Source organism: Nomascus leucogenys, chromosome 13, assembly GCF_006542625.1.
Source record: "Nomascus leucogenys isolate Asia chromosome 13, Asia_NLE_v1, whole genome shotgun sequence".
Taxonomy (NCBI): domain Eukaryota; kingdom Metazoa; phylum Chordata; class Mammalia; order Primates; family Hylobatidae; genus Nomascus; species Nomascus leucogenys.
Genome location: NC_044393.1, coordinates 98,154,870 through 98,180,847, shown reverse-complemented (window position 1 = coordinate 98,180,847; position 25,978 = coordinate 98,154,870). Strand labels below are relative to the sequence as shown.

The window sequence follows — 25,978 nt, the reverse complement described above, 5'->3', positions numbered from 1 at the left end:
TATATTGTTTTAAAATGTTATTTTTAAAGCAAAGACAGGATTGTCCTGGACAGGCTTTTTCTCTTAAAACATCATGAACATCTGTCCTTACCAAGACCTTCACCGAAATAATTTTAAATGATGGTATTGCGTTCCATTGCTCATGCCATTAAAAAATATTTACTGTAATAAACCCATTACAGAAAATGCTAAGTGGCTGCCTACCGGGGTTTACCGAACTATATTCCTGTTGTTGGAAGTATTTATTCCATGTCAAACACAGGTGGGCATGAGTTACATCTGATCTCCCCAAAATAGCCCAAACCTCCAGACCCAGGACCTCGGGCAGCAGAAGTGCCCGTGGGGCGGGGGAAGGGGAGCCGGGCCTCCCAGGGCGAGGGGGCCGCCCTGGCCGCGGTTACCCGGGGGACGCCCTGCCCGGAAGCCCGTGCTCGCCCGCGGGCGCGGCCAGGCGGGTCCCATGAGGGGGACCCTTTCGGTAACCAAGTCCTCGGGCTGGGCCGCGGGGCCAGCGCAGTGACATCTCCCCGCGCTCGGCAGTCCGGCCGGGGTCGCGGGGTCGGCCCGGGGTCGCTAGGTCCTCCCGTCGGGCCCCGCGGGCGGGGCTGGGCGGGGCCGCGGGCCGAAGGGCGCCGCGCCTGCCGTTCGCCTCTCAGGCTGCAGGTGGGGCTGTGCGGCCGCGCTGCCTCCAGGAAGCCTCACGGGCCTTCGTCGGCCGGGCCGCGGCGCCGGCTCCCAGGATGCAGTGTGGACCGGCCGGGCGCTGACGGAGGCGGCGCGACTGCGGGCGGCGCGGCGCAGGGGCAGCCAGCGAGGAGCGGCGGCAGAGGAAAGGCCAGGCAGGCGCCGCCTGCGGAGAGCACCGGGCGGCCGGGCCTGCGTGGTGCCGCGCGCGGCGGCGGCGGCGACGACTTCCTCCGGGCCGGGCGGGACAGCGCAGGGCCATGGCCGAGGCGGTCGCGGCTCCGGTAAGGGCGACCCGCGCGCGCACGGACTCGCGGCCTGGGGGCCCCAGGCGGCCCGGCCCCGGCACACGGCGCCGCAGGCCCTGGGGAGGGGTTCCGGGGTCCGGGCCGGACCACCGGGCCTGGGGCTCCCGCGAATGGGGCGCGGGGTCCGCCGGGGCCTACTGCGCACGTCGGCCGGGCCCCCACTCCGAGCCGAGCCCGAGCGCTGGCGGAACGGTTGTCCCCGCGCCGGGGCCGCCCCACGCCAAGTTCTTTGGGCCCTCCGGGGCTTCCTGCCCCCGCCCCAGCCGCTGTCCCCTCCTTCTGGGTGCCTCCCCACCCGCGGCTCCTTTCTCTGCCTGGCGCTCGGCCTGTAGGTCCCTCTCCATCTCCCCCGCAGCGGCCTGGTGGCACCTGGGAGGTGTCCGGCTTCGAATCCGCATACACCGACACCCACTACGTGCCCAGCTTCCCGGGGTCGGCGCGGAAGGGAATATAGAGCCACGCACTTCAACAAGCCCTGTTGAGGCGTTAGTCTGTCCTCACAGCAAGCCTGTGGGGTGGGTACTGGTGTTAATCTCTGTCATACAAAAGAAAAACCCGGGGCCTAGAGAACTTAACTTGCCCAGGATTACCCAGCTGGAAAGTGTGAAAAGACACAGTGGCTGTGTCTTCAAGGACCAAGCAGACAGGTACACGGGCAATAATCGTGCAAAACAGAAAGGGGTGAGGGCTGGCGCCCAGGTGGAAGCTTGCGGTGGGCTCCGAGGGAAGGAGTGTCAGGGGGCCTCTTGGTACCGCTGCTCACCCCTCCTGGCCTGATGCTCTGCACCTCTGTGATTTGAGCCGGGCTTTTAGGGAAGGCTAGGATTTCAGGCCCAGCTAGACCGGTGGTGCTTCCAGGGAGGGAGGAGTGCCTGGGCAAAGGTGTAGAGAGACGGGACAGTGCAGGGCGTGTGCAGGCACCGAAAGGAGTCCATGAGCCTGGAGAAGATGGTTTTGGTTTGGAGGCAGTGGGAAAGGAGTCTGCAGAGAGAGACTAGGAAGGGGCTTGCATGCCTGGACTTCATCCTGCGGGTGGGCAGTGGGTGAGGGATCGGGCTCCTCTTACCATCAGCTCCTCTCAAGCAAAGAGTTTCAGCTCCCCTGGCAGGAGTCGAAGGACAGCCCCACATATTCCAGCCACTTGTCAGTAAGAAGCTGGGCTGGAGTGAGCAGTGCACAGTCGCCACCTCCCACCACATAGTGTGAAGGCCTTACACAGAGTTTCCTGGCCCCATCAGAATTGTAAGAAACCCAGGCACCTTGTTATCCATCTGTAAAAGACTAATATTTTCTTAATAAAGTAGTTTATGCAGAGGTCCCTTTCATGCCACACAAAGACTGCAATAATGCACGTGGAGGATGGGTAGGATTTCAGTGGATGGGGAGCTGGTGACCAGTTGAAAGGAAGCTTCTGGAGTAAACTCTTTTCGTCTGGGATCACGTGACAGGGATTGCTCTGAGAAAGGAGAGGTGAGGGAAGGAACAGTGGCCTTAGGTGGAGGGTGTACTCAAGCCCAGAACCACGCTGGCCCACCCAGGTGCTGTGGGACCACCTACTCCTTGAGAGCAAGACTCCCACCCACATTGGGGTTTTCGCCTAGAAACAGTTCAGCTTGTCCAGAATCTCCCAGCCTTGAAGACCCCTTAGAGTCCTACCTTTTTTGGGTCCTGCTTCCTTCCAAATAGACAGTATCTTGAGCACTGTCCTAGACAAGTTTGTTTCTCCCTCTGCTCAAACTCTCCTTTTGTCTCTATTTTTTTAGCTGTCCATCCACATTCTAGTTCTCAGTGACTTTCTCTAAGTGAATCCACACTGGTTTCTAGTAGCCACTTCTTCATTTTGGAAATAGTCACCAACCTTTTGTTGAGGAACTATTTTGCAGAATGTTGTAAGAAGGTGTTGATCCTCAGGTCCTGATACCAGGAGTGCCTCTCTGCCCTGTAGGTCCCACATTCAGATGTGGGTGGCTCAAACAGTCCAGCTCCCTACCCACCGCAAAATGTGCCCATTCTTCCTTGTCCCAGCTGCCGGTCACTAATACGCCATGTGAACGTTTCCAATGACAGGGAAGCCCCCGATCTCTAATTAGATGGTTGCTGCCCATATACAAGTCTAACTGTGGCATATATGTACTTTCTTCACCAGACTGCAGGGTATGTCACTGCTCCTGGTACAGCTCTAAAAATGTTGGAGGCCATCATTTTTACCTTGAGGGGGTGGGAACTGGGAAAGAGAAAGAATCTTGTAGTGCTCAGGCAGTGTCAAAAAGCCTAACTCTGGACTGATGGAGATTTGCAATCATGGGGATTTTAGCTTGTGGGGGAGGGGCAGATGGGAAGGTGACAAAATGAGACTGTCCTGGGGGAAGAGGAACTGGCCATTAGATTTTTATGTTTGTTAAAAGGGGACATGAGATGCTTTAAAAAAAAAAAAAAAAGAAAAATTGAGCAATACTCTTGTTTGTGCCGTTTCAGTGAACCAGCTGTTTTTTTTTGCTGGGTCATCATCAGTAGACAGTTCCTGTGTAATCATGAGGGGAGGTGCAGGCTGGGCTCTAGTAAATCTGCAGTTTACCATTTCTCCACTAAAATGCCCAGCAATGCTAAGTCACTGTTTACGTAGCAAAATTGCACTGGGTACCTGCCATGTGTCAAGGACCGTGGTGTGAAAAGGTGCAATACCATGTTCAGGGAGCCCACAGTGTAGGCGTGGGTAGGAAATTACTGTGTAGGGTGGTGAGCACCGTGATAAGGGTCTGCGTTGCCAACCTGAGATCTGGCATGTGGTGCAGGATAGCCCCACTTGTCCACACCTATGGGCTCCCAGCCCAGCTCCCCCGTGCCTAGGGAGAGAGGGGCTCAATGAAGACAGTGGATGGAATGAATGATGCCAGTTTCTCTTTTGTTTCTGAAAGATTTCTCCGTGGACAATGGCAGCCACGATTCAGGCCATGGAGAGGAAGATTGAATCGCAGGCTGCTCGCCTGCTTTCCCTAGAAGGTCGAACCGGGATGGCTGAGAAGAAGCTGGCCGACTGCGAGAAGACAGCTGTGGAGTTCGGGAACCAGCTGGAGGGCAAGTGGGCCGTGCTGGGGACCCTGCTGCAGGAGTACGGGCTGCTGCAGAGGCGGCTGGAGAACGTGGAGAACCTGCTGCGCAACAGGAACTTCTGGATCCTGCGGCTGCCCCCCGGCAGCAAGGGGGAGTCCCCCAAGGTAGCCCTGGGATGCCTTGGGGTGTGGGAGCCCAAGCGGCCAAACCCATGAGCGGGTGGGTGAGCGAGTGTGACACTTGTGGTTCCAGGTGCCCGTGACCTTTGATGATGTGGCCGTGTATTTCTCCGAGCAGGAGTGGGGCAAGCTGGAGGACTGGCAGAAGGAGCTCTACAAGCACGTGATGAGGGGCAACTACGAGACACTGGTCTCCCTGGGTAAGGCCTGACACTCATTTCTCTGTTAAATGGGATTTTGCAAGTCCTCAGACTTCTCCCTCCACATAGTTGTTTTCATGTCAGTGTTATATAAATCACCAGAAACATTGTTGACCTTACAAGTTGTTACCTTTTGTGAAAGATGAGCCCTGGGTGATGGAGTTAAAAGCTCCCTTCTCCCTGTGTTGAGTTTCCCAGAATGCCAGTCTGGGAATGGCGGTGGCGTCTCTGCTACGCAGGCCCGGGATGTGGACCTTTCTGTTCTTGCTGACTTGGAGCGGGGAAGGCCCCTTCTACTCTCAGATCCAGTATGTAATTGACTCACATTTGAGAAAGACTCTTTCCTTCAGCCTTCTGCTACAAACATGCGTGGCCATTATGGCAACATGCCTCGATGTCAGTGGAGAACATGGGCAGACGGTGCTGCTTGCAGCAGACGTTTTCTTCATGCCTCAAAACTTTGCTTCCCTCAGCCCCTGGGGCTACTGCTCTTCTCCTTGTTTGATCCTGCCCAGGAAGGGCCTGGACTGTTTCTTCCTGGGCTGGCTTCCTCTTCCTAATGGTTTCTGTGTGACTCCGGAGCCGAGGGCAGTGAGACCTGTTAGAGAGGGCAGGAGCAGGTGCAGACGTGAGGTTATGTTTCATCAGCACAAGTGCACTGCTGTTTAACGTGCACGCTCTGTGGCAGTTTCTTCACCCCGGCACTGTTGACATTTGGGACTAGGTGATTCTGTGTGTCGGGGGCATCCTCTGCATCGTAGGATGTTGAGCAGCAGCCCTGGCCTCTCAGGGCATCTCCAGATGGCAGTCACCTCTCCCCCAGCCCTGGGCACGACAATCAGAATTGTCTCCAGACTTTGCCACATGCCCCCAGGGAGCAAAATTGCCGTGGTTGAGAGCTACTGCGCTATGACGATCAAGAGATTTCGTTTCTAGACCATTGTTGGTTTTCCGGGCTGACTGTCCTCAGCTCTGACTGGAACGTGACAAAAACTAACCTTCTGTCTTTCCTCAGACTATGCCATCTCCAAGCCCGAGGTCCTCTCCCAGATTGAACAAGGGAAGGAGCCCTGCAACTGGCGCCGCCCTGGCCCCAAGATTCCAGATGTTCCTGTGGACCCCAGTCCAGGTAAGGGCTGGGAGAAGGCCAGGGAGGCATCAGGTGATGTGTGGGAAACAGAGACGGAAAGGCCAGGAAGGGTGTGATCTTTCCAGAGAGAGTGGAGGAGAAACATGAAACTTACAGGTTTTATGTCTGAGTTTTTTATAGTTGAGTTTTAATCTCTACCTTAGTCAACTAATGCTCCAGAAACGAACGCTTTCTATCGGGGAAACAGGTGGCAAACCTAATCTTTTAGGAAGAGACAAAGGCAGGGCACAAGATGAGGGGAGGGAGAGGAGGACATTGAGAGGGGAGGCAGGAGCATAGTTGACCCTTAACGCAGGGGCCAGGGGCACCAGCCCCCAGTCCCACGCAGCCAAAAATCTATGTATAACTTTTGACTCTCCAGAAAGTTAACTACTAATAGTCTCCTATTGACCAGAAGCCTTACTGATACTATGAACAGTCAATAACACATCTTTTGTATGTTCTGTGTGTTACATAGTATATACTTACAACAAGCTAGGGAAAAGAAAATGTTACTAGGAAAATCATAAGGAAAGGAAAATATATTTATTACTCATTAAGTGGAAGTGGAGCTTCATAAAGGTCATCCTCCTCATTGTCTTCTTCAGATTGAGTAGGCTGAGGAGGAAGAGGAGGGGTTGGTCTTACTGTCTCAGGGGTGACAGAAGCAGAAGAAAATCCATTTATAAGTGGGCCTGCATAGTTCAAACCTGTGTTGTTCAAGGTCAGCTGTATATTGACAACAAAATTAATTCAAAGCTGTGCAAAGAGTCAGCCTTGCCTCCAAGAACCAACCTTAATTTAAACCAGTAGCAGTTGTAGAGCTACTTTGGTCTGCATTGGTCAGCCTTATGGTTTGGTATTATTAGAAGCACACATTTATTTAAGGTGAATCTGGTTACCAGATATCAGTGTCTCAGATTTCCCTGGAGCCAGTCAGCACCTTTGAAAGTGAAGAGAAGGACAGGTGGACACAGCAGAAAGACCAAATTCCTAAAGTGAAGACCTGCTGGGTCATTTGACCAGGGAGACCACATCTCTTGCAGGCTCAACCCCTGATTCCTCCAGAAGACCTGCCCTTGACCATCCCACCTGCCTTGGTTTTCCCTTTCGTCTGACACTGAGAAAGGTGGTGATCCGCAGAGGCCCTCCTGTGCTCCACTTGTGTGAAATTAAATGCATCCCCCATGTTCGTCATCTCATCTCAGTCAGATTTGCACTTTCCTAAGGGCAGAAGCATGTTCCGGGCTGGCCGCATTGCTAGTCGTCATCAGGACATTGACAGTTTAGTTCTACAGATGCATTTTTGAGAATCTTCTAGGTGTCAAGGACAGTGCTGAATGCTAGAGGACAGAAAGATGGCTGAGAACACATACTATTGGGCTGGAAAAGAGGGTTACAACCCGTGCGCGTCCAGCTTCCTAGCCTGGGTGGGAGGTTCTGGGTGGGTGGGTTTTGTTGTATTTACACCATGTGTGGAGGCTTCCCTCACTTCCACAGCATCATTAAATGAGAGTAAAGAGGGACCTGGAAATATGCTGGTTGCTGGTAAGACCCCGTAACACTCTCTGGCTGCATCGTATGGTGTTCAGCAGCATCCGTGGCCTCTACCCACCAGTAGACAAGATGAGTAGACACAAACTCCACTGTCCATCCTGAGCCTGTCGGCAGGGATCCTGTGTGGCCTTTATCCCTGTCCCCTTTGTTTGAGAAGCCAGGACTCCCAGCTCATCCCTTGCCACATTTGGCCTGACCCATCCCCTTGTGAGACCTCACCTCCTGTTCTCCTCACCTCCTGCACATCCCTCCATTGAGCCTTGTGGGACTCAGGGCTCAGCAGACCCACCGAGTCCTGAGTGTTCCCTGCTCGGACTGAACTCCAGGGGACTGCAGCCCTCTGAGTGCTTGTCATCCTCTTCCCTGCCTCCCTCTGAGCCCAGGCCCACCAGGGACAGGGTCCTCACCCCTCAGATTGTGCCTCTGCCAGCCTCAATCCCTCTCTAGAGAACCTGCCTTTGGGTCTCAGGCCTTGTCTTTTTGCTGCTTCTGCAGACCTTCCCTATCTTACCACTCTTCCTGCCCTCAGTCTTGGCCATGGCAGCCTTCTTGTTGATGGTCCTGTGCCCCCTCCACCCATCCCACGGCCATCCGTGACTGTGACGGCAGTGACTGCACCATACCCACCATCTCCATCTCCAGCAAACCACTCCCTGGCCGCCTCCTGCCGTCCCTTCAATTCCGTCTGATGTCCTGATTCCAGCAGTTTTCCAGTCCTTCAAGACCTGCAAGCCATCGACCCTGCTGCCTTTTCACTGCCCTGGCTCATCCTCATTTCCCTCCATGCCCACCATTGTGGTCCCCCCTTGCACACAGCCTCGGTGCTCTTGCCCGTTTTGTTCATTTTATCCACCTGGTGAAATCCATCGGTGTTCTGCACCTGCAGCCAAGCAGCTGCACGTGGCTGCGGAGAACCAGGTAAGCTGGCTGCTGGTGTCACGTGACATTCACAACCAGCGACTTCAGTGGGCACTCTGCCACGCAGTCACACTGTGTCTCCTTAGCCCAGGGGCCAGCAGACTGTGGCTGAGGGCCAAACCTAGCTCATCTGTTTCTGTATGGTGCACAACTGAGAACAGTTTTATATTTTAAAATTTAATTTAATTTAAAATTTTTAAATTAAAGAAAAACACACCACTCACACAGCCCTCTCCACGCCATCTGCCTGTACCTGTGCTCCCTTCTCTGCCTTCACTCCTGTGACTGCTAAACTGTCAACCCTCCAGCCAAAGCCCACCTTTGATCTGGCGCCAGATCCCACCTCATGCCACCTTCTCAAGGGCAATACAAGCAATCCTGCCTTGACCTCTACCCCTGCAGCCACTGCCCGCTTCTCTGTTCACCTTTGTGGCAGAGCCCCTTGGGGACATCTGTGCTTGCTGTCTCCTGCACCTTCCCTCCCACTCTGTTACCCTTCCACCGAAACCCCTCCAACCTCGGTTATCAGGGCCCTCCATGGTGCTGAATGGTCTGTCTTCTTCCTTGGCCTTGTCCCCTCTACTCTGCCACGTAGGCCCATCATCTCCTGCCAGCCCCTCTCCTCCTGCCCTGATCCCCCAGAGTCTCGTCTCAGCCCAGCAGAGTGATACCTTTTAGACCCAAGTCCTGGCTTTCCATCTCACCCGCACTGTCGGCTCACCTCCTCCACTTTTCTCTCACTGTCTGCCCAGCTGCACCATCCCTGATGCTGTTCCTTCCGCCCTGTGCCAAGGCCTTTGCAGTGCCCTCTGCTGGGGGTGCTCCTCAGGCAGGTCCCACCTGCAGGCCTTTCCTGTCATCGACACTGCAGGCCCTCCCCACCCAGGACGCCGGGCCTACTTTCCTGCTTTGGGTCTTCCGTGTTAGACAGCGTCATGTAATATATATGTCTCCTATTCATAGATTCATCATATGTCCATTAGAATGTCAATTTCAAAAGTATAAAAATTTTTATCTGTTTAATCATTCTAGGAACCTAGAATATTGCCTAGTACAGAGTAGGAATTCAATAACTATTTGCTGAATGTATGCTGTTTCAAAATTTAAAACGTGTGTGTGTGTGTGTGTAATAATGTATTTCTGATACCATTTAAATCTCTTTTTAGGTCTCCCAGGCCTCCCTAGGAATTTTCTGTTTATTCTTTCTATCCACATTTTAAAACGTCTGCTGTGTACTTTGGTAGCTGTAAACAATAGATAATATGGTTTTTTGTGTTCTGGAAAATTACATACATGTCATTATATTTATCACTCATTATTCTGTATTTCAGACCTATCCATGTTGATACATATAGATCAAGTTCATTCCTTTTAACAGATGCTTAATACTCCAGAAGCAACTATATCGTAATTTATTTTCCATTCTTCCACTGATTGGCACTTAATCTTTTTCTGATTGTTCACTCTCACAAGCAATACTGTAGTGAGCGTTCTTGCGCCTGTTTCTTTGTGCCCCTGTGGGGATGCCGCTCCAGGGAGTAGACCCAGCGATGGCCTCACCACGTCGTAGGCTTGATTTCATCTCTTCCGTTACTGTATGGCCCTCCCCAGGGGTACCCAGTGCCAGCGGGTGCTCCTAGAACTTGCTTCCTAACGTCTGTCCAATTTCCATAATTACATTTTTGCCAACCTGATGGGAGTGAGATGGCCTCTCATTTCAACTTGTATTTTCCTTACTGTTAGTGAAGTTGCACGCCCTTTTCATATGATGATTTGGCTGCTTCTCCAGTGAATTGTCTTCTGTTTTTCTATTGAGATATTCTTCATTTTCTTCTTTATTCAGGGCTTCTTTGTATGTGTTCTAGATACGAATCCTTTGTCTATTATTTGCATTACAAACATTTTCTCCTTGTCGGTGGTAGGTCTTTAACGTTGTAGTTCTTGTATGGAAGTTTTCACTGTTGAAAGAGTCAAACATGTCAGTCTTTTCCTTTATGATCTGTGCTTTTTCTGTAGTGAGATATCCTTGCTTACCTCACTCAAGGTCAGAAGGATACTCTTCTCTATTTTTTTATAAATTTTTAAAGGTTTTGCTTTTCAAATTTAAGTCTTTAATTTATCTAGAATTAAAATTTGTGTAGCTTGCAAGGGAGGGTTTCAGTTTTTTCTCCCACAACGATGGACTGATTTTCCAACAAAGTTTGCTGAATGTGTTAGCTTTTCTCCACTGATTTGTGATGCGATTCTGTCCTGAGCTGGTTTCTGCATGTGCACAAGGCAGTTTCTGGGTGCCTGCTTCTGTGTCATTGGTCTCTTTGTCAGTCTCTGCACCAACACCTTGCTCTTTTAGCTTCATAATAAGCATTGATATCTAGTAGACTAATCCTTCTCTGCTTGTTCTTCAAAAAATTGTCTTGGCTATTCTTGGATCTTTGTTCTTTTATATGAATTTTGGGATCTGTATGTCAAGTTCCTAAGAAAATCCTGTTGGAAATTTGATTGGAATTGCATTGACTTTACAGTCTAATATCTGGAGAATTGCTTTCATGACAACATTAGCCTTTCTACTCATTGGAACACTCATTTATTGAAGGCTTCTATGTGCTTGAATAAGATTTTACAGTTTTCTTCTGATAGTTGTTTTTCATTATAAATGGGATTTTTACAGTTTATTACATGTATTAGTTATTGCAGGTGTACGGGTATGCTGTTGACTTTTGTTTATTAAAAAAAATCTTGCTCTCATGTCTAATAGTTTGTTTCTTTATATATTCTCTTGGATTTTTTATGTAGTTAATTATATCCTCTACAAATCACACAAAGATTGTGTCTTTTTTTTTAACTTTTTATAAATTTATTTTTCTTATTTCGCAGTTTGACTAGGACATTGTTGAATAGCAGCAGTGATAGTGGCATCCTGTCTGTGGACAAGGTATATTTCTAGAGTTTCAGCCCTAAGTATGATTTTTGCCTTTGGCTTTTGAAAATACTGTTAAAGACATTTCCTTCTAACCACGCTACCCAAAAGTTTTTATTGTGAACAATTGTTATATTGTATCAAATGCTGTTTTTTTCCTTTTTAAAAATATTGTGTTTTGTTTCTTTTAAAACAGTAGTCCCGAACCTTTTTGGCACCGGGGACCAGTTTCATGGAAGACAGTTTTTCCACCAATGGGGGACCGGGAGGATGACTGGGGGATGAAACTGTTGCATCTCATAAGAAGGGAGTGTGACCCAGACCCCTCGCATGCACAGTTCACAATAGGGTTCGCGCTGCTGTGAGACTCTAATGCCACCACTGATCCGACAGGAGGCGTAGCTCAGTCGATAATGCCAGCGATAGGGAGTGGCTGTAAATACAGATGAAGCTTCACTTGCTCGTCTTCCACCCACCCCCTGCTGTGCAGTCCAGATTCCCCGGGGCATGGAGACCCCTGTTTTACAACATTGTTACTGTGTATTATACATAACAAACAAAATACATACAGAACAAAATTCATGTGATGTTTAGAGATTGGTAGTAAACCCCGTATTCCCAACACGCAGCATGAGAGAGATACCACAGCTTGAACCTCCTGGACCCCCATCCTTCCCTGATCACACTCCTTCCTTCCTCTTATAGTATACATAAACTGAAAATTCAGAAATAGAGTCCCTTGCCTTTCTTTACATTTTTATTCCCTCAGTATGTATCCTAAGTAACACATTTAGTTTTATCTGCTTTTGAACTTTTTATAAATGGAATCATACCACATATGTTCTTCCTTAACCTGCTTTTCTCATTTGCCGTTATGTTTTTGAGAGCCATCCATGTTAATGTAGTATAGCTGTAGCTCATTCATTTTCATGATTTTCACCACTTTACAGTTTTGTATTTTATGACCATAACACAATGTATTTATTCCTTCTACCATTGGTGGGTGCTTGTGTTGTTTCTTTTCTTTTCTTTTTTTTTTTTTTTTTTTTTTTTTTTTTTTTTTTTTTTTTTTTTTTGGCTGTTGTGAACATTCTTATGCATATGTAAAAGCTTCTCTAGGTGTAGATCCAGGAGTGGAACTGCTGGGTCATAGGAAAGAAAAGACACGTATTCAAACTTTTCCAGGTGATGTCAAGTGGGGATACCAACTGGTATCCCCAGGAGGGCCTGGGGGTTCCAATCACACCTCATCCTCACCACCCTGGAAAATGCTGTTTTTATTTCTGCCCATTTGGTGGGAGTGAAATGGTTTAAAATTTATGGTTTAAAACTTGGATTTTCCTAATTAATAAGATTGAGCATTACATCCTCTACTGGTGAGCCATTTGTCCCTCCTCTTCTGTGAAATGCGTGTTTATGTCTTCTTTGCATTTTTTAAAGTTGTTTTTTGTTGACAGAGTCTTGCTCTGTTGCTCAGGCTAGAGTGCAGTGGTGCAATCTTGGCTCACTGCAACCTCTGCCTCCTGGGTTCAAGTATTTCTCCTAACTCAGTCTCCCAAGTAGCTGGGACTACAGGTGTGCACCACCACGCCCAGCTAATTTTTGTATTTTTAGTAGAGACAATGTTTCACTATGTTGGCCAGACTGGTCTCGAACTCCTGACCTCAAGTGATCTGCTGCCTCGGCCTCCCAAAGTGCTGGGATTACAGGCATGAACCATTATGCCTGGCCTGTAAGTGTTCTTTACATATTCTAAATATTAACCTTTTTGTCAACTATGTGTGTTGCTGTTATCTTCTCCATTTGCGGTATATTTTAAGGAACAGATGCTTTTCATTTTAATGTACTTGGATTTACTAGTGTTTCCTTTATGGTTTGTCCTTTTTGTGTCTTAAACAATTAAGAAATGTTTACGTTCTTCAATGTTGTAGTACACCAGTGCACCTTCTCATATTTCCTACTAAAGGTTTTCAGAGTTCGTCTTTCATGTTCAAGTTCTTCATCCTTCAGAAATGGACTTTTGTGGTGCTATGAGGTGGAGACCCTGCTTCTTTTTCACTGCACTTTGGTTCTTCTTTTCCTTTGCTCTTTCAGATAAACCCTCCAATTGCCTTGTCAAGTTCCATGAAAAATTCCATTTGGGGTTATGGTTGCAATTGCATTCCATCTATTAACATTTTGGAGAGAATTGACACTTTTACTATATTCAGTTATGTTATCTGTGAATGTCCTAAGTCACTCCATTTGGTTTGTCTATAATGTCGCAATGAAGTTTTATATTAAGGTCTTGCACATATTTTGTTAGATCTATTCCTAGGTTATTTTTTTTTTTTTAATCACTTTTGTCAGTGGTATCTTTTTTTTAACTTGCATTTTCTGTTTGTTGCTGTTGGGGACTTGAGGGCAGAGAATACCCCTCTCCAAATGCTTTTTCTCCTATCACAAGAACTCATTCCAATGTCTCTGCCCTTTATGCAGAATTATGTGCTGAATTATCAGCAATAAAAATAGATTAGCTTCACCTGTTTATTTCTGTGTTTGTTAAGACCCTTCATAAGGAAGAAAAATTGTAATTGATAGGCTTTCTCAAAAACCTCACAGTATTAATATATAAAAATGTAGTTGTCTTTCATTTATTGATAATAATCTAGGCACCCTACTAAAATTTTCATTAATGCTAATAACCTTTCTATTAATTGTCTAATCATTCTCAGGTTTTCTGAAAAGTTAATCATATCTATGAGTAATAATTTTTTTAAATATTTAGGGTTTTTTTCTTGTTTTATTGTGTTGACTGAGAACTCCCAGAAAATCCTTAAATAGAAATGATAACAGGTGTCCTATTGGTTCATGATTTTAAAGAGAACACTTTTTAACTTTTCACATTGAGTATAATATTTGCTAAAGATTTTGTTTACAAATACCCTTTATCTGGCTAAAGAAGTTTCCTATGTCTGTGGTTGGCCAGGTGTTTCTAACAGTAATGACTTGAATTTTATATTTCTTTTGGTATCCATTGAGATGATTATACATTTTTTTCTCCTTAACCTGCTAGTGAGGTAAATTATGTTACTTTCTAATGTCGAACCAACCTTGCAGTCTTGGGATAAACCTAACTTTGTCATGATCCTTTATGAACATTGCTGTATGCTAATTATTTTGTTTAGGATTTTTGAATCTTTGTTCATGGATGAGATGGGCTTGTAATTTTCTTTTCTCAGACTGTTTTTGTCTGGTTTTGGTATTAAAAATATGAGCTATGATGTATTCATTCTGTTTTTAATTTTCAGAGTGTTTTTGTAATGTTGGAATTATCTATTCCTTGAACGTTTAATAGAAAACACCAGTGGGGCCACCTGAGCCTTAAGTTTGCTTGGTGGGGAGGATTTTTTACTACCGATTTAATTTATTTTAGTTATAGGACTATTCAGGTTTTCTATTTCTTCTTTAGTTTTGGCAGGTTGAAATTTTCCTAGGAATTTGTCCGTTTCCCCAGAGTTTTCAAATTACTTGGAATAACATTCATAATATCCTCTATATCTTTTAAATCTCTGCTGCATTTATCAATATGTTCCCTTTTTCATTCTTCCAATTGGTTATTGGTGCTCTCCCATTCTCTTGATAATCTTGCTAGAGGTGAATTGATTTAATAGTCTCTTCAAAGAGCCAACTTTGACTAACTGTATTCTATCTTTGTCTTCTCTTTTATTAATTTATGATACTCATATATATTATTTCCTTCTACTTTTGAAAAGGTTCTTAAATGTTATTTTCTAATGTCTTGCATTGACTGCTTAACCCATTAATTTTTGACCCGTGTTATTTTTTTTTAATTTTTTTTTTTTACACGGAATCTCACTCGTCGCCAGGCTGGAGTATAGTGGCATGATCTTGGCTCACTGCAATCTCCACTTCCCGGGTTCAAGCCATTCTCCTGCCTCAGCCTCCTGAGTAGCTGGGACTACAGGCACATGCCACCACACCCAGCTAATTTTTGTATTTTTAGTAGAGATGGGGTTTCACCATGTTGGCCAGGATGGTCCCCATCTCCTGACCTCGTGATCCGCCTCGGCTTCCCAAAGTGCTAGGATTACAGGCGTGAGCCACTGTGCCTGGCCCCTGCGTTATCTTTTTTAATATAAACATACAAGGCTATAAAATTTCCTCTAAGTACCATTGTAGCTGTAGCCCATACATTTTGATAGATAATATTTTCATTAATATTGGGTTCCAGAAATCTTCTGATTTTCATTGCAATTTTTTTCTTAGACTCAGATTATTTAAAAAGCAATATATTTTAAAATTTTAGTATGTATGGGGGTTATTGATTTCAAACTTAATTGTGTTGTAGCTAGAAAATGCAGTGTGTAAAATACTAGTCGTTTAAATTTTGCTGAAATCTGCTTTATGACCTAGAAAGTGTTCATTTTTCCTTAATGCTCTGTAGCTTAAAAAGCTTGTGTTTTCTCTGTGTTTGGAATCTGCTTAGGTCCCTTTAATCAGGTTTGTTAGTAGAGTTGGTCAAATTTTATATAACCTTTAGTTGGCTAGATTTATCAATTACAGAGAGATATATCAAAATCTGCCACTGTAAAGATGGATTTGCTCATTTCTCCCTAGAGTTTTATCAGTTTTGCTTTATTATTTTGAAGCTATATGATAAGCTTAAAAAATTAGAGTTATTTGCTGGGTGTGGTGGCTCACGCCTGTAATCCTAACACTTTGGGAGGCTGAGACGGGTGGATCACCTGAGGTCAGGAGTTTGAGGCCAGCCTGGCCAACATGGCAAAACTCTGTCTCTACGAAAGATATAAAAAATAGCCAGGCGTGGTGGCACACATCTGTAATCCCAACTGCTCGGGAGGCTGAGGCAGGAGAATTGCTTTAACCTGGCAAGTGGAGGTTGTAGTGAGCCGAGACTGCACCATTGCACTCCAGCCAGTGCAGCAGAGCAAGGCTCCCATCTCAAAAAAAAAAAAAAAGCTTAGAATTATTTTATCTTCCTGGTTAGTTTACTATTATGCAGTAATTCTTTTTTATTTCTATGAATATTTTTACTTTCAAAGTTTATTTCGTGTGATATGGTATAGCTACATCATTTCTTCACATTGTTCTGGCTTAGTACATCTTTAATTCTTTTACATTGCTTTCTGCGTCCTTCTGTTTAGGTATGTCTCTTGTAAACAGCAGATAGCTGGGGGATTTGTTTGGTTTTAGTCTGAAAATCTTTACCTTTACCTTTTAAATATCCAAACAGTAGCCACTATCCACCTGTAGCTACTGAGCACGTGAAATGTGCTGTAAGGATAAAATACATACCGCATTTCAAAAACCATGTACAAAAACAAGCCATGTGTACAAAATATGCATGTATAAAATAATATAAATCATTTTATATTGATTATATGTTGAAGTAACATTTTTTATATCTTGGGCTAAATAAAATTTACTGTTAAAATTTATTTCACCTGTTCATACTTTTTTAACATGACTACCAGAATACTTAAAATTAGATATGTGGTTCACATTCTTTTTTCTTCTTAGTTCTGGTCTGGACCATTTACATTGATTATGGTTATTAGTTTATTTGGATTCTTTTTACCATCTTAAATTGTGCTGTTAATCTTTAGTTCTGCCTTTTCTGTATTTTTCCTGCCCCTCCTTTGGGAATTATTCATTTAGGTTTTCTCCGTTTCAAACTATTGTTATTTTAAATTAATTTGACAGTTATGTATTCTATTTCTATTGTTATAGAGGAATCTTTAGAAATTTTTTCTTCCTTTAGAAGTTTTTTTTTGTGGGTCTGATGGTAATGAACCCTCAGTTTGTGTGTGTTTATGAGTTTATATGTGTTTATATGTGTGAAAATATCTTTATTCCATCCCTATACAGTGAGTCCTCTGTATTTATGTGTTCCACATTTGTGGATTCAAGTAACTGCACATTTGAAATATTCAGGAAAAAAGGTGTCTACTAAACATATACAGACTTTTTTCTTGTCATTATTCTCTGAACAATACAGTGTAACAACTATCTACATAGCGTTTATGTCGTATTAGGTATTATAAGTAATCTAGAGGTGATTTAAAGTGTACAGGAGGGTGTGTGTGGGTTATATGCAAATACTACACCAGTTTATATAAGGGACTTGAGTATTGTGGATTTTGGTATCCATGGGGTGCCCTAGAACCAATCCCCCACTGACACCAAGGGACAGCTGTAGTGGAAAGACATAATTTTAGCTTGAGTGTTATTTTCTCTTAGCTTTTGAAGGTAATTTGCCCCTTTTTTCTGGCTTTTGTTGTTGCTATTGAGAATCTGCCATCAGTCTAATCAGGATTCCTTTGTGGATGATCTGCATTTTTTCTTTCCCTGCTTTTAGGTCTCTGTCTTGGGTGATCTGCAGTTTTAATACAATGTGTCTAGATGTGGATTTATTTTCTTTTATCCTGCTTTAATCACTGAAATGTTTCCCCAGTTTGGGAAAATGTGTTATCTTCCCTCTTTGAATTTTGCCTTGCCCCCTTTCTCTCTAACCTTTTATTCTGGAACTTTTTCATATTATCCTTTATAACTTCGAACCCCTCTTTATATTTTTAGCTCAGTCTCTATGTTAAGGTTGGAATAATTTCTTCTATCTTCTAGTTAGTTCACTATTCACCATTCAGTCATTTCCATTCTGTTGTTTAACCTACATATTGGATTTTAAAATTTCAGTTATTAGCCAGGCGCAGTAGCTCAACGCCTGTAATCCTAGCACTTGGGGAGGCCAAGGCTGGCAGATTGCCTGAGCTCAGGAGTTTGAGACCAGCCTGGGCAACACAGTAAAACTCCATCTCTACTAAAATACATAAAAATTAGCTGGGCCTGGAGGCGTGCACCTGTAGTCCCAGCACTACTGGGGAGGCTGAGGCAGGAGAATTGCTTGAACCCAGGAGGCAGAGGTTGCAGTGAGCCAAGATCGCGCCACTGCACTCCAGTCTGGGCAGCAGAGCGAGACTCCGTCTCAAAAAAAAAAAAAAAAAAAAAATTCAGTTATTTTTTCTTACCATTCTAAAGTTACATTTGATTCTTTTTCAAAATTTGGTCAGTTTTGATAGTCTTATTTCCTCATACTTTCACTCCGCCTTTTTATTTCTGTAAATAATTGAACTTTATATTCTTTATATGATAATTTTAATATCCAAAGTCATGGGGCATATTCTCCAGTTCATGATTTCTACTGAGTTTGTGGTGCTGGTTTTCTTGAGATGGTGATGTGTAATTGTGAGCTCATTGATTATTTGAAAGCTATGTTTAAAATGCTTTCCTCCTGAGAATGTGTGTGTGTTCCTCAGCTGGTCATCTGATGCCAGTGCAGACTTAGGACCACTTCAAGCTACAGTCTTGACCTGGAAGTTTTTGGGCCACAATGGGCCTCCTCAGTAGCTGGGACCACAGGGGATGCCACCATGCCTGGCTAACTTTTTTTTTTAACTTTTTTTTTCCCCTCTGTGGAGACAGGGTCTTCTATGTTGCCTAGGCTGGCTTTTTTGGTTTGTTTATTTGAGACAGGGTCTCACCCTGTCACCCAGTCTGAAGTATAGTGGCACAAACATGGCTCACTGTAGTCTCAAACTCCTGGACTCAAGAGCTCCTCCCACCTCAGCCTCCCAGACTGCTGAGATTACAGACATGAGCCACTGTACCCAGCCTACTCAGCAATTTTAGATATTCCACATTGGGAGGAATTTCTGTTGCTCTGCACATCTAGCCAGCCATATGTCAGAAATAGAAGAGCTAAATGCTGTTTTTACATCTGTTGAGATGATTATATTGTTTTTGCTATTAATCTTATCTTTGTTCGTGATATTATATTTTCTAGTGTTATCCTTGAGCTCTCAGAATAAACCCAATATGTTCATAATATATTATGTCGTCTTCTTTTTTGAAAATATATTGCTGAGTTTGATTTGTAATTCTTTCATTTAGAATCTTTGCATATCTATTCATATATGAGATTATTTTTTAAATTTGTTCATATATTACCCCTCTAGTTTGTGCAATAAAAATTGTCTTAGCCTCATAAAATGAGTTGACAGATGTTTTCTCTCAACATTTGAAGATATTCCATTATCTTCTGATATCCTAGTTGCTGAAGAATATCTAGTCCGAATGTCATTATTTTCTCTTGGGTACCTTTTAAGATTTTTCTCTTTGTCTTTGCTGTGGTTCCATTTCACATGAATGTTGTCTAGGTTTGTTTGTTTTATTACCTACTTGGGAATTGGTCTGTTCCTTCAAACTGTGGACTTACAATGCCTTCAGTTTTGGAAAATTCTCAACCATTATTTCTTTACCTATTGCCATTACTCATTTCTCCATTCTCTTCTTCTGGGATTTCTACCAGCATGTGTTGGAATTTCTCATTCTGTCCTCCATGTCTCTTAACTTTTTCATATTTTTCATTCTTTATCTCTCAATGTTGTACTCTGGGTTATTTCCCTGGATCTCTCTCCCAAGTCACTAATATTCTCTCTAGCTGTGTTCAGTCTGTTGTTGTTGAGCCAGAGCCATCCATTTGAGTTTTTCATTTCTACAACTGCCTCTGTCATTTCTAGAATGTTGAGTTCTTTTTCACATCTACCTTTTTCAAAATAATTTGCTGTTCTTGCCTTAAAGATTCTGTTCTTTATCTCTTTGATGATCTTAGACATACTTAGGTTACTGTATCATTCAGCCTCTCCTTTTTTTCTGTAGCTCTTGGGAGTGAACTCTGCCATGACTCTCATGGCCATTTGGCACCTCTTCTGTTTTGTAAGTTTTAGTTTTTCTTCTGGTTTTAGTTTTCCCTTAGGAGCCCCCTGTGGACTGCATTGTGTGGGTGCCCCTCTGAGGCAGATTTGCATTTGCCCATGCTGGGGCCTCCTGAGTTGCCATGGCTCTCAGCCAATTTTTCTGTGAATTTCTCAGTTTATGGTGTCTGCCCGTGTGGGTAGTGTGAATTCTGTGTGGACATGGGATTCCAAGTTTTTATGGGTTTCTTTCCCACACATAGCCCTGGACAAGTAGGCTGCTTCCTGGTGGCTCCTGCAGGCAGATGGAGTTTTCCTAGTCCCCATCTCACAGACAGGCCAGAGCCTGTGGCTCATGGCTTCAGGCAGGCGGCTCGGCCACACTCCCAACCTCACATGGACATGAAAGCCCAGCCCCTAAGGCCTGTATCCTACTCCAACAACTCTAGGTCACTTGCCTTCCACTGTAACTCTTGATTGACTTTGTGTGTTCTCTGTCATTCTTGCCTCTGGGATCTTTTCTTTTGTACTCACTTAAATATATGAGGGGGGGAAGGTTTTGGGGGGACTTGGGGTTCACTTTTGTCCAGCATTTCTTGTGTTTCAAGTGAGGGCAGGCCATCCCCAGGGCAACTCAGTCTCCCCCTGGACCAGCAGCCTAGCCCTGAGAATGTACTTGTGTATTCTTCCCCTCCCCCACCTCACCCTTTCCTACGCTACCGCATTCCCAATACAATGTGACCTCAGGCTCTGCTCCAGGCTCCCATCCTGTTTGCTGCTGCCTCCCTTCCCACCAGGCTCTTTTGCTGTTGGACCCTTGTAAGGCCTCTGTGTCTACCTCTCCGGCTGGGTGCGTGTCTGCCCCAGGGCTGAGGGGCCGTGATGCTGTATCCTCACACTCACTCCCTTTCCTAGGCTCGGGGCCCCCAGTTCCTGCCCCAGACCTCTTGATGCAGATCAAGCAGGAGGGTGAGCTCCAGCTCCAGGAGCAGCAGGCCCTAGGCGTGGAGGCGTGGGCAGCTGGGCAGCCAGATATCGGAGAGGAGCCCTGGGGCCTCAGCCAGCTGGATTCCGGAGCAGGAGACATCTCCACGGATGCCACCTCTGGTAAGTGGCTGAGACAGGGACATAAGGAACAAGTTGCAGGGATCATGGGAGGGACAGGGGAGGGCTCGTGGCAGCATGGGGGAACTGTGGGCCCTCAACACTTCTGGCCTGACAACTTCAGAAATTTTCCCATCTTGAGGTAGGACTGTACTAAAGGACTTGTCTCGAGCCTGTCTCGGGTGGCTGATGCTGTCCCTGGGTGTCTCTCTGGTCCTATTCCAGTGGCCCCTATATCACCGTGCGGCCGCTCCTCCTGCCTCAGCATTGGGCATGGAAGTCACTGGCTGCCTCTATTCGAGAGGGGCCCGTGGGATGATGCCTGAGCTTCTCAGTGCCTCAGAAAGGGGGACAAAAGACACTGGGTTCAGAGAGGCTGGGTCCTCGTGCTCACTCAGAAAAGCCCCCAGTGGGGGGACCTCAGAGTTTAGCCTGCTCTCCTCCCCAACAGTCTTCTGTCCTCCCCATCCGTCCCCTAACCCACTGGCTCTGCTCTCCCCTTACCGCAGGTGTCCATTCCAACTTTTCCACCACCATCCCGCCCACCTCCTGGCAGGCGGATCTCCCTCCCCACCATCCCTCTTCAGCATGCTCGGACGGGACCCTGAAGCTCAACGCAGCAGCCTCCACGGAAGGTACGGGTGGCGAGAGGAGGAAGGGAAGGGCCATGCTTGCCTGTGGGGAGTACCTGGGTCCAGGCGTCCCATTTTCACTGGTGAACTGCTCTGACCTTCCAGCCAACAGACATTAGGGTGTCTGCACTCTTATGACCCTTTGCACATTCTGTTCTTTATCTCCTTCCCAAATCATAGGTGTCAGCAGCCCTTCTTGAGGACATCCATGTTTCAGTCTGTTGCTTTTTCATATGGTGTTAAGTGGTCTATTCTAATAAGCCGATCTCTTGAAGGATATACCTCCTCCCCAGCTTAAGCAACTGTGGCTTCTCTCTGGCGTGGAAGAAAACAAAATCGAACTGAAACCACTTCTTAGATATTGGTACTACCAAAGACAGGTGTCTGAAGGCCGATTTCAGAAGAACCACCACCAAATTTATCTATTAGCTTTCTGTTTACTTCTGTTTTGAAGACCAGTCACCTGTTACTTTAATAACGTCATATTTTAGTACCCAAAAAATGTGCTAATAGCCAAGATCCCTGATGTGAAACCTCAGAATGTGAAGTTGAAGTATGCTTATATAAAATCAAACACATTCTTTTTTTTTTTTTGAGGCGGAGTGCGGTGGCACGATTTCGGCTCACTGCAAGCTCCGCTTGCCGGGTTCACGCCATTCTCCTGCTCAGCCTCCCGAGTAGCTGGGACTACAGGTGCCCGCCACCACGCCCAGCTAATTTTTCATATTTTTAGTAGAGACGGCATTTCACCATGTTAGCCAGGATGGTCTCAATCTCCTGACCTCATGATCTGCCCGCCTTGGCCTCCCAAAGTACTGGGATTACAGGTGTGAGCCACCGCACCTGGCCAAACACATTCCTACTCACTGATATTTGTATCATTAGCTAGTGGGTCCATTTATTGAATGCTGCTGCATGTCAAATAGCTCACTAAGGTGCTTTCAGACATGTTGTCTGGTTTAATCCTCACACCAGTGAAGTGGGCATTCACAGACGAGCCGTGGGTTAGGAACTGCCTGCAGCCCACAGCTGGTATGTGGCCGAGCTGTCTGAACCCCCATTCGCTGCACTGCAGTGGGGCACAGTGCCTGCAGCAGTCTGAATTCCTTTCTGAGGATCAATTCATGCTTAGCCTTAACAGCCAAACTGAAAAATGGAACCTGGGGAGCAGATATGATGGTGGCTTGTCCTGTGGTGAAGGTGCCAGAACACTGGTGTCCTCCGGGGAGAGGCAGCCTCACAACCACCAGGCTGCTCTGCTGAGCTGCCTTCTGGGCTCAGCCACGAGGGCCTGGGTGGAGTTTGGCCATGCAGCTGCTGAGCAGGTGATGGTGGCAGATCGTGGCTCACTCAGCAGGTAAGGGACAGGTCAGTATCTGTCTTTCTGTCTTTCTCAGCAGATGTAAAAATTGTAATAAAAACAGAAGTCCAGGAAGAGGAGGTGGTGGCCACACCCGTACATCCTACTGACCTAGAGGCTCACGGGACCCTGTTTGGACCAGGGCAAGCCACACGGTTTTTCCCTAGTCCTGCCCAGGAAGGAGCCTGGGAAAGCCAGGGCAGCTCCTTCCCCAGCCAGGACCCTGTGCTGGGGCTGCGAGAGCCCGCCCGGCCTGAGAGGGACATGGGTGAGCTCAGTCCTGCTGTGGCCCAGGAGGAGACCCCTCCTGGGGACTGGCTCTTCGGAGGGATCCGGTGGGGCTGGAATTTCCGGTGTAAACCGCCAGTGGGCCTGAACCCGAGGACGGGGCCCGAGGGGCTTCCCTACTCCACCCCGGACAACGGAGAGGCTGTCTTGGACCCCAGCCAGGCCCCAAGGCCCTTCAACGAACCCTGTAAATACCCTGGCCGGACCAAAGGCTTTGGCCACAAGCCAGGGCTGAAGAAGCACCCCGCGGCGCCCCCCGGGGGCCGGCCCTTCACCTGCGCCACGTGTGGGAAGAGCTTCCAGCTGCAAGTAAGCCTGAGCGCACACCAGCGCAGCTGCGGGGCGCCCGACGGGTCGGGCCCGGGCACAGGCGGTGGCGGCAGCAGCAGCAGCGGCGGTGGCGCCAGCGGTGGGGGCAGCGCACGGGATGGCAGCGCCCTTCGGTGTGGGGAGTGCGGTCGTTGCTTCACGCGCCCCGCGCACCTCATCCGCCATCGCATGCTGCACACGGGCGAGCGGCCCTTCCCCTGCACCGAGTGTGAGAAGCGCTTCACCGAACGCTCCAAGCTCATTGACCACTACCGAACGCACACGGGCGTGCGGCCCTTCACCTGCACCGTCTGCGGCAAGAGCTTCATCCGCAAGGACCACCTCCGCAAGCACCAGCGCAACCATGCGGCGGGCGCCAAGACCCCGGCCCGAGGCCAGCCACTCCCGACGCCGCCTGCACCTCCTGACCCCTTCAAGAGCCCTGCCTCCAAAGGACCTTTGGCCTCCACAGATCTTGTGACTGACTGGACTTGTGGCCTCAGCGTCCTGGGACCCACCGATGGCGGGGACATGTGAGCGCCTCCAGCCCCATAGCCCCTGCCGGCCGCACGTGTAAAAAGTCCCGTGTGCAGGCAGCAGGGCGGCGTGGAAGCTTCAGGCAGACGCGGAACGGGGAGAACCAAAATGTCCAAGTTGCTGAACTGATGATCACTGGAGAAGGAGAAACTATCCACCAGGACAGCTGCCACCTCTAAACCAAGTAGAATTCTCTGTGAAATGGGAGCGCTGTAGAATTTTAAGTAATTTAATTGCAAACTTTTTTTTTTTTTAATTCTTGAGGAAAAAGCTGGAAAATAGTAATAGGGCCATTTAAATTTTGTAGGTACTTTTGGTTTTCAGGGCGTGCATTTCCGTCACTATCTCACTGAGTCTGATAGTGTGTTGGAAGGTTGGCCAGTTGGGGACCCCTGGCCCACTGATTCCTGGGGATGGGGTCCCGTGTGTGCCCCTGCTCTGCCCAGGTGGGCTGAGTGGGCCTAGCGCGCCAAGCCCCTGGGCAGTGAGGGCCATTGGGTCCCTTGGAGCACACCTCAGCGCAGCAGGAAGGACCCCTCCGGGAGTAGCAGTTGCATTTCCCAGCTTGCCTCTCCTGAAAAGGCCCCCCAAAAGTGCTGGCCTCAACTTTTCTCTATTTTGGGCCATCTGCGGTACCCATCCCAAGGGCACTTGGTGGTGTCCCCTAGTGTGTGACTCCCTGGCCTCATAAGGACGAGTTGTCTGAAATGACAGCGTTGGGTCTGGAGAGATGGAGAAGCTGAAACTGGGGAGCTGCACCACAAACGTCTAGCTCTCAGCAGAGCCAGGAGCAAAGCCTGGCCGCCCACCCCAACCTGGGGCTGCCTCTCACTCCGTGAGATGCTTCTTTCTCCTGTTCACTTTGTGTGGTAGTTTCTCATTTTCAAAATGCATCTCATTTGATCATTACTGTGACCTTGGGAAGCAGCAGGACAGGGATTTCTTTTTAGAGGTGCAAACTGCTCAGAGGGGACACACCTCAGCCTCTCACTGTGGGTACACGTGGTGTGCCATGAGTGGGGAAGAGCAACAGGCAAGACGCCTCATTCTACTGGAACATCATTGTGGGGGAGCAGAGATTTCCAGGTTTTCCCTCTTAAAATATTTGTCCCACACCGACAAGAGTCCAGTCACGAGGCCTCAAAGGAACTTCTGCTTGTAGCAGCCGCCTTCCCTGTGCCCCAGCCTCCTTAATGTGTGCACTCCCAGAGGGCACAGCTCGCGAGGCTGGGTATGGGGGCCAAGTGGCTTGTTCATTCCTGCATCTAACATCATAAAGGTGGGCCCAGATTTCTTGATTCGACCACAGTGCTGTTCCTACCACACAAATATCCATTCCTGTTTTGTTGAAGCAGCCACCGGTCCTTTTGTTTCCCCTGCAGAGGGAGGGACCTGGCAGTGCCCATTCATTCAGCCCCCTCATGCATACTTTTATTAGGCGATAGACTAGTTAAGAAAATTGTTTCTATGTACTGTATATTTTGTACTTGTTTACACTTCTAATATTGATATAACTGATATTTTGAAAAATAAGAGAAAACATCCTGTTAAAATAAAACCTAACCAGCACCAAGGCAGTTTGTTGGGTTCCATTCCTAGGCATGTGTCTTTGTCACTGATGCCCCCAAACATGCCCTCCAAGGGACTGTCCGGTCAGCTTTCTTAGTGCCCTCCTTCTGGGCTTGGTCACCTTGGACCCAGACAGGTAACTGACCTTGAGAACTAGGAATGGAAGATTCCAGAGAAATTTGACTCTGTGAAGAAAAAGTGACATTTAGAGAGAGAATCAAAACACATCAAATCACTTTCCAACAGGATATAAACATGGTTTATGTCATTACGTTGTATATGATTTGAGATGACATACATGAAGATAGGAAAATCTGGGAGAAAAATTGCAGAGTATCCAAGATAAATGGATGTTGGATGCTTTCTTCTTGCATCTTTTTGGGGTTTGGTTTTGTTTTGAGACAGAGTCTCACTCTGTTGTCCAGGCTGGAGTGTAGTGGTGCAATCCCGGCTCACTGCAAC

At 47.0% G+C, this 25,978-nt stretch overlaps 1 protein-coding gene across 4 annotated transcripts; it reads left to right on the top strand.

Annotated features, from left to right (window-relative positions):
• Positions 1–521: 521 nt before the first annotated feature.
• On the top strand, positions 522–25,521 carry ZNF746 (zinc finger protein 746). Of its 4 annotated transcripts, none has more exons than XM_012512337.2 (7): positions 522–968; positions 3,908–4,207; positions 4,341–4,422; positions 5,438–5,551; positions 20,633–20,824; positions 21,331–21,456; positions 22,854–25,521. In XM_012512337.2, the coding sequence occupies exons 1-7, from the start codon at positions 945–947 to the stop codon at positions 23,945–23,947; spliced, it is 1,932 nt and encodes a 643-aa protein (XP_012367791.2). In that variant the 5' UTR covers positions 522–944; the 3' UTR covers positions 23,948–25,521. The 4 variants fall into 4 exon arrangements, with proteins under 4 accessions (XP_012367791.2, XP_003270936.3, XP_030682152.1 ...); XM_003270888.4 differs by having other exon boundaries at positions 22,851–25,521; XM_030826292.1 differs by having other exon boundaries at positions 4,296–4,422.
• The last annotated feature ends 457 nt before the right edge of the window (positions 25,522–25,978 follow it).